The 13,489-nt window shown below is 42.2% G+C and overlaps 1 protein-coding gene across 1 annotated transcript in view; it reads right to left on the reverse strand.

The window, feature by feature from the left end:
• The window catches only part of LOC124718803 (protein disulfide-isomerase A5), a 169,300-nt gene that overhangs the window by 143,188 nt on the left and 12,623 nt on the right, over positions 1 to 13,489 (reverse strand). The window contains exon 2 of the mRNA XM_047244417.1: positions 3,761 to 3,996. Coding sequence (XP_047100373.1) covers positions 3,761 to 3,996 — 236 coding nt within the window. The remainder of the gene's footprint in view (positions 1 to 3,760; positions 3,997 to 13,489) is intronic.

Below are 13,489 nucleotides of genomic sequence, written 5' to 3' on the forward strand. Positions count from 1 at the left end.
ATAACCATAAACAATGGTTACAGCACCAATATAGTACGAAGTCAACCAAAAATTAAAACACAACTAAAGAAAAATGAAAACAAGCAGAGAACACAAACAACAAAGAACCACACAGACACTACAGCACATAGAACAGTAACACTCATGACATGACTGGCAGAAAAGAAATGGTCCACTCTTACACAGTAAAACAAAGCAACACACAAGATAGCAAGTGTATTAAAGAAACAGGGATTACACGTAGCTTACAGAACAAGAAAACGCTCCAATCACATTTACAAACAACTGACAAACCACATAAATACCAAGGAGCAGGTATATGCCAGCTAGAGTGCCAAGAATGTAAATCAGTATATCTGGGGATGACAAGCAGGAACTTCAAAACTAGATATAAAGAACATATAAGAAGTTGTAAATATTAAAATCGCAATTCTACTTTCTCCAAACACCTGATAAAACATGGACATGAACCGTGCAACGTGGAACGTGACATGACAGTTATCAGAGTGAATAATCACAACAAAATTCTCCTGACATTGCAAGAAAACTTTCCCATACAAAGAGCCATCACGATGGAAAAGAAGGTACTCGATGACCAAATCCATATAAGCAATAACTCCCTGATCATGCTAGCCCACACACACACCCACACACACACACACACACACACACACACACACACACACACACAGAGAGAGAGAGAGAGAGAGAGAGAACACACACACACACACACACACACACACACACACAGAGAGAGAGAGAGAGAGAGAGAGAGAGAGAGAGAGAGAGAGAGATGATTAAAAAAAAACTACCACTTGAACTATCAGTGCTGGTAATCTTAAGTAACACCGAACAATAATTTCACATCACGTACTTTGTGATACAAAAGTTGATTCTAACCTTTTTTTTAAAAAAAAAAAGGAAAAATATCACAAAATGTAACATAGCAATGTATTGTAACTCCCACGTAATTTGTTTATTATATGTATAAAAAGAAACATGTATTACAGGCCTTTGAAAATGCTTCACAAATAAAAGAAGCGAAGCATGTATGGCAATAAACAAAATTAGTTGCATGGACAGAACATAACTACATGAATTTTGAAGCAACTAAGGAAAGACAGAAAACAGAAAAAAAACTGAAATTTTAAATTTTGTTTTGAAAAGTATGTTCTTATATAAACTTGTATTTTATTGTAAAGCAGGGGAAAGTGCATAAAAATGCTGTAAAATGGTACTTATCCTAGGTATGTATCTCAATTAGGAAAGCTTCTACAGCAATTCCAAAAACTACCGTTCCCTTTTTTTGGGCCCATTTGTGATAACTTTACAGTTCCATTATCCTTATACAAGTTGACGTACCTCAGTATAATTTCATGTATTTTTAAGTCTATACCGACAGTACACCTGTGCCAAATTTCAAGAAAATCTGAGACGGTGAGATAGAAACTGGTCTCCTCCTGTGCCGATTTGACATAAAATGACCCAAACCTGCATTTATTACTTTTGTAGAGTCAGAGAAAACTTTCGACAATGTCGACCGAAATAAACCCTTCACAATTCTGAATTCGGTACGGATAAAACACGGGGAGCTAAAGTCTACGTACAGTCCCTACAGGTATCAGATCACTGTTACAAAAGCTGCAGGACACGAAAGGGAAGCAGAAGTTCCCTCAGTTCAAAAAGGAACGCACAAACGACAATAATAAATTTCGTCGAGACAGAAGAGTTTCTGTCCACAAATCGGCACAGATGTAGGAAGTGTCACTCGAGCGAAATTCCACTCGTCCTTTTTCGCAAATGTTATCCTGCAAACTGTGGATGACGGACAACAGGTAGATTCCGTATTCGTAGATTTCCAGGAAGCGTATAACACAGTGCCCCAATTCTCGAGTAATACGGCGCGGCACACTGTCCGAGACAGTGACCGTCTGTCACGATTGCCCCCAGAAGACACGATAGGATTGCTCGTTCTCTACATACACAGACGATCTGACGGACAGGGCAGAGAGGAATTTGTGGCCGTCTCCAGATACATCTACAGTGACTGACTGACTGACTCCACGGCACTGCGGTCCTCTGAGGACCTCGGACTCCTCAATCACAGATTTCCAGTCTTCTTGGTCTCAAGCACTCTTGCACCACTGCTCTCAGGTTGGCTTCCACATCTTCCAGCCATCTCACACGCCTTCTTCTACCACCAGGATGTCCCATCATCATCATCATCATCATCATCATCATCATCATCATCGTGAGCCTTTCTTGCTGGGACACCAAGGAATAATCAGACAGGTAATGTAGGGAAGACGAGGCTCCGTTACAGGAGGCAGGTCGCAGAAAACGAGAGCTGAGCACAGAGTAAAATAGTACGGACGGCAGCACCAAATACCACCAGATTGCCGACTGTGACAGTAATCGATTTTATTTCCACCTCGAGTGGAATTATGTAATTTGGGAGCCTAGCTCATTTTGTTTTGAAGCTGTTATTGCAAAGCTCTACAGAGATAAGTACTGCATTTCTACACCAGTTCATAAGAAGTTTACAGTTTAACATCAGACAGTAAAAAGTCACCGGAGGTGGAGCTCGAGTTCTTATCGGGAATCGATCGGCGAGCTTCCCGGAAGGAATAACGGAGGCAATCGACCGTAGTGAAGTCAGGAAACCGAGTACCGGAATTTAAACCTCGAAAAATAGAGTGGAACTCTAACCTCTAGCTTCCGACAGCAATCCCCTCACTAACTGAACAGTCGAGGCACACCCCACAGCCCGTGTCACGTTACACGTCCGACAGTTTTGCAATTGATAGACGAGTGTGTGCATTTCCACATTTGGCAGAGTTTCTCTGCACAAACATCTCACTCTCACTACTGCACGCACCCGCCCGTTGCACCTCGTACTGTGTCGACAGCACGACTTCCCGCGCACCCCGTCTTATTCTCAGTCTTGAGCTCGGGTATAAAATGCACTCTACGATTTATGCGGTTACATCAGGTATATATCTGTGGGATAATCTCTGCTCTGAACACCACATCAATTACGGATTTTATTTACGTCGTATTATTTATTACCGTTATTTTGTTTTGGCAGTTTTATCTCCTTTGACAACACCTTACCAGTTTTGTAACATTAATTACATTTTGTGGTTTGTAAGTGTCAGTGTCCTACCGTGTATTACATAAATTAATGATAGCAATATTAATGTAATTCACCAAAAAATTCTATCTCGTGTGAGAGTCACTCTTTACATATTATTTTTACACGAGAGCATTCGAGGATGGGGCTACAGTAGTGAAACTAGAAGCAAACAAAGAAAGAAAGAAAAAATAAAAATGCACAGCTGTGGATCAGTTATACTTTGTCAGCTGTGGGCTCACACAAAGCAATTTTTCTTATAAAATAATGGAGAAGATCACGGGTAATTCCGACGTGTTACAGAAAAATCACCAATTTAGTATTGGAGGGCAGCGTGGAGGGTAAAAATCGTAGAGGGAGACCGAGAGATGAATACACTACGCAGATTCAGAAGGATGTAGGCTGCAGTAGGTACTGGGGGATAAAGAAGCTTGCACAGGATAGAGTAGCATGGAGAGCTGCATCAAACCAGTCTCAGGACTGAAGACCACAACAACAACAGAAAAGTCAGTTAACACACGCCAGAACTGAAGTCGGGTGTTAGTATTACAGTTCAGCTGTTTCAGAGTACTAGCTCACTGATAATTCTGTACACAGAAAACAGTAAAAGATAACCCGACTACTCACCCCGAACAGTCGACCAGCACCATCGTGCCCTGCCCGCGGATGGCGCCTGCAGCCTCGCGGAACACCTTGACGGTCGGAACGGCTCGCTTCAACGAGCTCACGAAACACACCAGCACGTTGTTCTTTGTGCGCAGCAGTTTCTTCAGCTCCTTGACGTCAGAAACTTCCTCGACCAGGGGAGCCTTCTGCCGATTCGATTTTGCTTCGACACATTTTTGATCTAAATACGATAAAATCTGTAAAGGTCCAGAAACATTTGCAATATTGATCTCTAGGTTCTTAAATCCACTAAAGAGCTAAATAAATCATCCTTTACACAATTTATTAATTCTGAGAAATAATGGAACAAATAAATTAGGAGTAATAAATTTTGTGTACGAATTTGATCTCTGGTTAGAATGACTGCAACACTCAAGGTACAAGAGATTTCTTGGCATTACAAAGAAACAGAGTGTGATCTTTTTTTATTTTCTGAGTGAAGGAAAACATTTAGAATCCGATATAGATCAGAAACTATCTGATACAGGTAGTCAGAAACGAGACGGTCAGATACAGAGCACAAAGTCAGACTCTGAAAAGAAATCAGGCTAAAGTACAGACCATTGCAAGGGCCAGACATGGCACTGTTTCTGTTCTTTGCTTTTGATCGGTGGTTTTGTACTAACTTTTGGTCGTGAGTCGGCAAAGCCAAAGGACACGTCAGGTACAAAGAAGCAGTCTCTCGGAATCACAGTTGAGGTGACAGACTGGTCTCTAGCACAGTCCAAAGTCTCGGTCAGGTTGAAATACAATAATTTGGTTGAGAGCTGGCAATGCCAACAAATGTTATATTATGACATGAATGTTAGCTACATTTACTGAAGAGTACATACAACAATTCAAAATACATTTAATTATCACAAATAATGTACGAGATCTGTTCAAAAAAGTTCTGGAACATCAGTAATTTCGTACCAACGGTATGTCGGAGTGTAGGCATCCCTGCACACACCTGTTTTTAGTGCATAACTGCCGGAAGTTTCATTGTCGTACGTGTGTCAGTTATTGTTCAGCGCCGTATTGAGTAGAATGTCGTGTTCCCAGTTTGCGAATTTCAGATGGCAGAGTCAGAGGAGCAATGCGTCTCCATTAACTTTTGTGTGAAAGTAAAAAAATCTGTACAGAGACACATCATATGATGCAGGAAGCCTACAGTGATGAGTCCTTAAGCCATACTCTGCTTTACAAATGGTTCACACGGTTTAAAAATGGCCGGACGGAAGTTAAAGACGATCCTCATTCCTCATCCTCTGACGTCTACTGACGACGCTCAGGTCGGGGACGTCAACGACTCTGTATACCGACCGAAGACTGACTGTCCGAGAGATTGCAGAAGTCTAACATTTCAATTGGATTGTGTCACTAAATCCTGAGACAGCATCTCGGAATACGTCGTGTTGCCACCAAGTTCGTTCCACACCTCACGAGTCGAGACCAGAGAGACCTTCTCCTCACAATCTGTGAAGGGCTTTCGGATCGTGCAAATGAGAACCAGGCGCTCCTTAAGAGAGCCGTAACTGACGACGATACGTGGGTATACAGCTATAATGTCAAGGCCTACGTTCAGCCTTGACACCGGGTCAGAAAAGGTTCTCCGAGACCAAAAGAAGCTCGTCAGATCGGGTCAAAAGTCAAAGCCGTGCTGACAGTTTTCTTTGACTTTGGAGTATTAGTTCATCACAAATTTGTGCCACAGGGACAAACTGTTCACGGTCAGTACTACCGGGAAGTGTCGCGCAAAAATGTGAGAAGGAAACTGCCTGAAATGTGGCGAGACAATTCGTGCTTCTCGCATCGCCATAACGCACTTGCACATTCGTCTCTGTTGGTGTGTAACTACTGCACAAAAAAGGAAATCAACGTGCTGCCTCATCTTCCATACTCTCCAGACCTGGTCCCTGTGGAATTTTTTTTTGAAAACCCCGTTAAAAGGATGAGGATTTGCAACAACAGACGAGATAAAAGAAAATTCGTAGATGGCATTTCGTACAATCTGGCAAGAGGCGTACCGAGACTGCTTCTGGGGAGCAGTGTATCAATTGTGGAGAAGAGTATTTTGAAGGAGACTGTGCACAATCAGTAAAAGGCGGATGCAGAAAAATTTTGTGGCCAGAGTTCTGGAATTTTTTTTGAACAGACCTCATATATCTCACATACCTATAGGTTCTTACTGCAGTTACAGCTCACATGTATCTTACACTCTGTTTACTATGGAGAATATTTTACATTTTGTTAATGCAATAACTACTGTAACGCAACTTAGTGGATTTAAAGTATTAAGACGTTATACTGTTTGCTATTCTACCCGTTAAATTGACTCTGAATGTTTTAAAAATAAACATACGATATTTCGTGAAAAAATTCAAGACTGTGTAGCAGGGTGCCCACACACTGGCAGAAGATTTCTATGAAGTGCTAAACAACAGCAAATTTCACAGTGAGGTGATACACGCAGGATTTAACACCGGCTCCTAAATGAAAAACAGAAAATGAGATCGACTATATTTCACCAAATAATAACGAAGTAACACAGGATGCAGTGTGCCCTCAAAATACGATACGTCACAACTCCTAGTGGACGCAGCCTAACGGCCACCGCGTCTCAGAGCGTCATTCGGACGCGGACGGGAGGTCACGGGGTCACTGTTGTCGAGCTCAGAGCCACCACTTACCGCCCGAGTAGCTCCTCGGTCGGCCTCACAGATCCGAGTGCGTCTCGTCCCACTCTTCCCACTGGACAAAAAACAGACAGACAATTCGCCGGCCGTGCCGGGCATCGAACCCCGGCCCACGACACAGTAGTCGACACACACAGACCTCTCCATTACTGAGAGCAATAGAGAGCAGAGTAAAATTAGGTACAGAGCTAGCGAGAAACAAAAATTGTCGAGTGGAAGATTATAAATACACAGTTCAATACGTTAGCTTCGAACGTGGAGGTATACTAGATGCAATCGATCACAATGTTCAGCACCCTAAAAATTTAAGATGCTGATAGAGACATAAGATGCAGTTATTTAGCATCAGTGTTTACACAAACAGCAAAAGATTTTCAGCTATAAAGACTTTCCATAAATAATGGGCAAATGAGGTTTACAAAATCATTCCAGATGCAAAAAAATATTGAAATGCACCTGTGGACAATATGCTTCAATAAAGGTAAAAGTAAAACTGTCCCCAGCCCAAAAATCAATTTGAACGAGGCGCTGCTGTGCTAGGCGCAGTATTACTGGGATGGCGTAGTGTCGCCCTCCTGTAAGGAGACTACAGTTTAATGTAGACTTCACACTACAATGCTGCTTGGCACTTATCACATACCTGAGCAACTGCCAGAGGTGAAACAACTGATAAGCAACAGAAAAAAATTCATCAGATCAAATGAAGATGGAACTTTTGGGCCTGTATGTTTCTCGGTGTAGCCCATCTCACAGAATTATTAATGTATGAAAAAAAACAGTTAAACTTCACTGTAAACTATTTATTACTTTCACAATTACAGACACTAAACAACTGGTGCTGCACATTCAACAAGATGATGTCAAAGTCACATTTTTTAAAAAGTGTCTGTGGTTGTGGTTGCACGGACTTTTTGTGACAACATTTACATACATTTCTGTATAATAGGACTCCACCGTTATCTCAAATTTGCACACAAGTTGTACCGTACGACGGACGATATTCCGAAAGACGTAGTGTTATGTCCGTATAAGCAAAAAAACATTTTAATTAATAGTGTCTGTGACTGTGTCACGTCCATAGCTAAAATGCGAGTCCTGTAAAAAGTAGTGAAAGTTAGCTAAAGTAAAGACAAAGGATGAGTGTGGCAGGAGAAGCCACAAGTATCAGTCCACGGGAGTGCAGGAGAGAGGCGTGGGAGGCCTATAAAAATAAGTTACCTGACAACATTTATGACGTGAAGTCTGGAGACAGTAAAGGATCAATAAGTGAAGTGGGGTGCTTAGGTAATATATAGGGAACAATTGTGAGACAGAGAAAGAGAGACAGGCTCACGGTGGGAACTGAGCTACGTCACGAAAAACCGACGAGAGGTTTAGAACGTACTCTGCAGTCGTAAAGGGAGAGAGAGGCTTCCTCTCCCCTCCACTCACACACCGAAAGATTTCTGAAGAATAACTAACCGAGTTAGCCGGTAAGGTGACGCGAATGTCTCCGACATCGTACCGTATCGAGAACGGGCAGGATCGGAGGGGAAATCAAAACAAAACTCGTAGGCCTAGTGCCCAGAGAGAGAGAGAAGTCGATCAGTAGAGAAGTTGGCGGAAGTGAGACGGTCGGAGTCGGAGTTACGAGCCAGGGTAGAGACAGCTGCGAGGCTCTGCCGATCTCAGATTGTGCGATGATTTCAGTTCGCAGACATACCAGTGATAAGCAGTCACCATATCTCTGTAAAAACTCAACTTTAGCTCGGAAGCACCTCAGTTGAGAAAGTCCACAGATTGCAAGTCAGTTTCCGACACAATCTGTACTCGGAACCATCAATGCCAGAGAAATGTGACAACAGTGTTATAGCTTTCGTCAGGAAAGCGAGAGATTCAGAATCGATAGAAGAGTCGACAGCTCTAGAGAAGACTTTCAAGTGTGTCAATAGAGAAGAAATACACCTCTGAGGAACGTACTGGGACCCCGTTATTTTGCTTATGTCTTTTTGCTGTTTTTCTCTAGAGCAGGTGAACAAATCAATTTTAGAATACCCACAGACCAACTTCATATACAAAAACTAAAATAACAAAACTGGCCGATGACTTTTAGCATTTAGGGCATACCAGTACAATGAAGTGGACAGCAAACTAAAAGGGTAAAAGAGTGAAATAAGGCCCAGAGTACTACTGGTACGCTAAATAAGAGATCTGAAAATCGAGTTTCTACATTCGAAATGTGACGTTTACAATCGGTGCGTGGCAGCAGATTCGAGATGAGGACTTCTAATGCGGTAGCCACCAGTGCGGGCAGAGTGAACGACAGAGATTAACAGGAAAGATCAGAAAACGTGTAAATGTGTCAGTGATCGAACTGGAATGCAGACATAAATATGACTGCGACAAAAATTAACTGGAAGGTGGAGAGCCATATTAGGGGTATTTCTCAAGTTTTAGTCGTCATCTCAAAAAGATAAAATTATATAATAAATTTTGCAGTTCTGGCACACACAGTGCAGCCTGTTGACGCGGCCGTGTGTCGTGCAGTTGCAGCCAATTCGGGCACGGCAGCTGCATTTCCAGCACGATACTCCGTGTTACTGGTACACCAGCTCCTCTAGAGGTGCACTACAATACCGTGTCACAAGAATTACCGGGACTCGACACATCTACCTGCAAATAAACAAATCGATTCCGTAACTGTATTTTTTCGAGATCGTAATTAAAAATGAATGACCACCCCCTACACAGGCGAGAGAATATATGGCAGATTGACCGAGATGATGAACGACCGTGAGGACGGAATAACAGAGCTCGTGGTTGACATCAGAGTAATGTATACGGGCACATCTGAAGGCTGCAATCTATGGAAAAGTCTAGACGAGATCTTCGTGCAGCAGCTGCCGATTACGAATAATCGAGTGGACTTAAAATTATTAGGAACAGAATGAAATGAACTTATTCCACAGAAAATAGGAGTTATCCGAGAAAAAACTCTTTGTAAAACTGCACTTTGGCACTGTGTGCCAGCACTCTAGCAGAAGCTAGACAGATGCTGGAGGTTCATTTGCGCTGCCGACAACAAATTTAGTAGTCGAGCAGACATACTGCGACGACAGTCTCGGGATGCTGGAATCGCCTTTTTACAGATCTACACGAAGTCGACAACGTGTGGGATTCCTACTGCTTCCATCTGAGTGATGAGCATTCTTTGTCCCTGAACTGAAATTTCCAGTGTATTAACTTATGCAATATAATTCGACACAAAGTCCTAAGTGAAAGCAAGACTCCTGGACCAGAGAACATTCCCTCAGGAGATGTACCAGATATTCTCTCTTTGGGAAGAATTTAAAAACTCCAATTCTGAGGTAGGTGTGTGCTGGCACGTGTTTGCCATTGAACTGTCAATTTAATAAGTCACAGTTGCAAAATACTGACACAAATTATTTACAGAAAAGTTACAAGACTGGTAGAATACGGTCTCAGCAAAGATCAATCCGGACTTTGAAGAAATGTCAGAACATACGATACTGACTCCGCAGTTTCTCTTACAAGATACGCCGAAGAAAGGAAAACCACATTTATAGCATTTCTAGATTTAGAGGAATGCTTTCGACAACTTCGACCAGAATACACTCTCAGAAATTCCGAAGGTAGGGGAGATAAAATATTGCGAGCAAAAAGTTGTCCACAATTTGTATAGTAACCAGACTGCAGTTACAAAGCATCGAAAGATGTGAAGAGAACGCAGTAGTTAAGAGAGAACGCAGCAGTTAAGAGAGAACGCAGCAGTTAAGAGAGAACGCAGCAGTTAAGAGAGAACGCAGCAGTTAAGAGAGAACGCAGCAGTTAAGAGAGAACGCAGCAGTTAAGAGAGAACGCAGCAGTTAAGAGAGAACGCAGCAGTTAAGAGAGAACGCAGCAGTTAAGAGAGAACGCAGCAGTTAAGAGAGAACGCAGCAGTTAAGAGAGAACGCAGCAGTTAAGAGAGAACGCAGCAGTTAAGAGAACGCAGCAGTTAAGAGAATGCAGCAGTTAAGAGAACGCAGTGGGCACGACCTCCGTGTGTCGCACATTCTCCTTCTCAGGGAAGCTTTTCACACTACAACCGCTTGTATTCTATACAACAGTGCCATCTGTCATGCACTCTGTTGGGACTACTGTTTCATATTAAAAATGCTCCACTTCCAAAATGTTTATTTCATCCATTATTCACTTTGACAGTTAAACTATCACTGTCGGGAGGAAGGTCTCTTTTATATAGCCGTTTTTAGTGGCAACAGGTGATAATTTCTTTTAGTGGCATGCGAGTTTATGTTACAACTTGTAAGTGTAAGGAGGACAGTAAATGTTCTGCATCAAGTGGTGGAACATCACGTAAGCTTCTTCTTGTGAATCAATCACATAATGTTGCAGTCCTGTCCAAAGGAAACCGTGTGCCCGACTCCACAGTACGAAGCCTACACAAATTTCGATGTCAGAACGCAGAATGAGTACAGTTCTCCTTCTACCCGCAAGTTGCAACCTATGTTCGTGGCCAGCCGTATGCAACTGCAACAAATTACCAATGGTTGCCATTAAAAATAGCTACATAAAATGGGGCCTTCCACGTAGTGACGCTTTAACCACCAAAACAGATACTGGGTGGATAAAACCTTCGTGACTGGAGCAGAATTACGCAATTTTTACTATCTTAATTATCAGCCACTGCCCTCAGAACGTAGTCTGTAATGGGCTAATCTGTTGCCGTATAAAATACGAGCAACAAAACAACCTGAAAAAGAGAGATGTACTAACAACAAATACTTCTTTAAGAGTTAAGCAGTCTTTTCCAAAAGTAATCGTCCAGAGTTCAGCCTCGTACGAAAACTAAATGTGCACAATAAATGGGACAGACGAGAACCTTTCGAAATGAGGCGCTACAGAAGAACGCCGGAGACTAAACGGATATATCGCACAACTTGCGAAGAGCATCGAATCAAAGCAGGTAGATAAGAGCTCTACAATACAACTCGGCTGAGAGGTCCGCTGATATGACAAACCTGAAGTATCTAGTAGTAGATAACTTGGTAATGGAGGGAAGTAGGGGGGTAAAAAGTGTACACGGATGCCATGGCTTGACAACAGGATCTGTGGACCTGGGACTGAGCAGAGACAAAGCAACTGGCACAGGAAGCTGAAGACCGCAACAGCAGTGGCACAGTGCCGACTCTGAAGGGTACTCCACTGCTGAGGAAAGTTGGCTCCACTTAGCTTCTGCAGGAGTTCACAGATGTGTGTCTTTGACAATTTGTTTCCCATTTGCCTTCAGTCCCATAAATCTAGTGTTTCCTGCTTCACTAACACTACCAACATTACAGGAACATTGGCAAAAACAGAACTGTAAGTCACATCCTGCCATTTATCAAACTTAAAGCGTCACCTGCTCATTATTTATCACATTCTTTTAATTGATTAACCTCAGAAACCACACAAGCTACAAGAGCGAGGCAGATGTGAAGAACCAAATAGTGATATTCTGCCCATTCTGATATAATATTTAATTTTTGTAACACCGAGAAGTAATAATGACAATAATAATAGATGCAGCACAGACATACGAAACAGAATGAAGTATTCATCCTATACACAACACATAAGTAGTTCCATGGGGTTAGAGCAGATAGTAGAAGAGGCTGTTTTCTGTTACATGGGTTTATGCATCACACATCAGTTTGCTGTAGGTGGGTGGTTGCCTTCTCCTAATTTTACTTATTGTTCCACCCAGAAATGTCCATTACTATAATAGTAATAGTTGGGTAGGTAAGAATAATGTTAGAAATTATCCAATCTATTCAGAATTAAAGTCCAGGATGGAGTAACAATTTTGTGAAGAGTACAGACCAGCTACTCACCATGCAAAGGAGATGTTCTGTCTCAGACAGGCACAACATAATGACTGCTATATATTTTAGCTTTTGGGCAAAAGGTCTTCTTCTAAAGTAGAAAGCACATGCACTGACACACCCCCCCTCCCCCTCACACACACACACACACACACACACACACACACACACAAACACACACACAGAGAGAGAGAGAGAGAGAGAGAGAGAGAGAGAGAGAGAGAGAGAGAGAGAGAGAGAGTCTATGGCTGTTGGTACCACGGATTGTGGTCCTGTGTGTCCAAGTTGTGCGTGTGTGTATGTGTATGTGTATGTGTGTGTGTGTGTGTGTGTGTGTGTGTGTGTGTGTGTTTGTTTTCTTCTGCAGAACAAGGCCTTTTGTCCTAAAATATATAGCAGTCTTTCCGTTGTGCCTGCCGGTGACACAAAATCTCCTCTACATGTTGTTGTTGTGGTCTTCAGTCCTGAGACTGGTTTGATGCAGCTCTCCATGCTACTTTATCCTGTGCAAGCTTCTTCATCTCCCAGTACCTACTGCAACCTACATCCTTCTGAATCTGCTTAGTGTATTCATCTCTTGGTCTCCCTCTACGATTTTTACCCTCCTAGCTGCCTTCCAATACTAAATTGGTGATCCCTTGATGCCTCAGAACATGTCCTACCAACCGATCCCTTCTTCTTGTCAAGTTGGGCCACAAATGTCTCTTCTCCCCAATACTATTCAACACCACCTCATTAGTTATGTGATCTACCCATCTAATCTTCAGCATTCTTCTGTAGTACCACATTTCGAAAGCTTTTATTCTCTTCTTGTCCAAACTATTTATTGTCCATGTTTCACTTGCATACATGGCTACACTACACACAAATACTGTCAGAAACGAATTCCTGACACACAAATCTATACTCGATGTTAACAAATTTCTCTTCTTCAGAAACGCTTTCCTTGCCATTGCCAGAGTACATTTTATATCCTCTCTACTTCGACCATCATTAGTTAGATTGCTCCCGAAATAGCAAAACTCCTTTACTCCTTCAAGTGTCTCATTTCCTAATCTAATTCCATCAGCATCACCCGACTTAATTTGACTACATTCCATTATCCTTGTTTTGCTTTTGTTGATGTTCATCTTATATCCTCCTTTCAA

Source organism: Schistocerca piceifrons, chromosome 10, assembly GCF_021461385.2.
Source record: "Schistocerca piceifrons isolate TAMUIC-IGC-003096 chromosome 10, iqSchPice1.1, whole genome shotgun sequence".
Taxonomy (NCBI): domain Eukaryota; kingdom Metazoa; phylum Arthropoda; class Insecta; order Orthoptera; family Acrididae; genus Schistocerca; species Schistocerca piceifrons.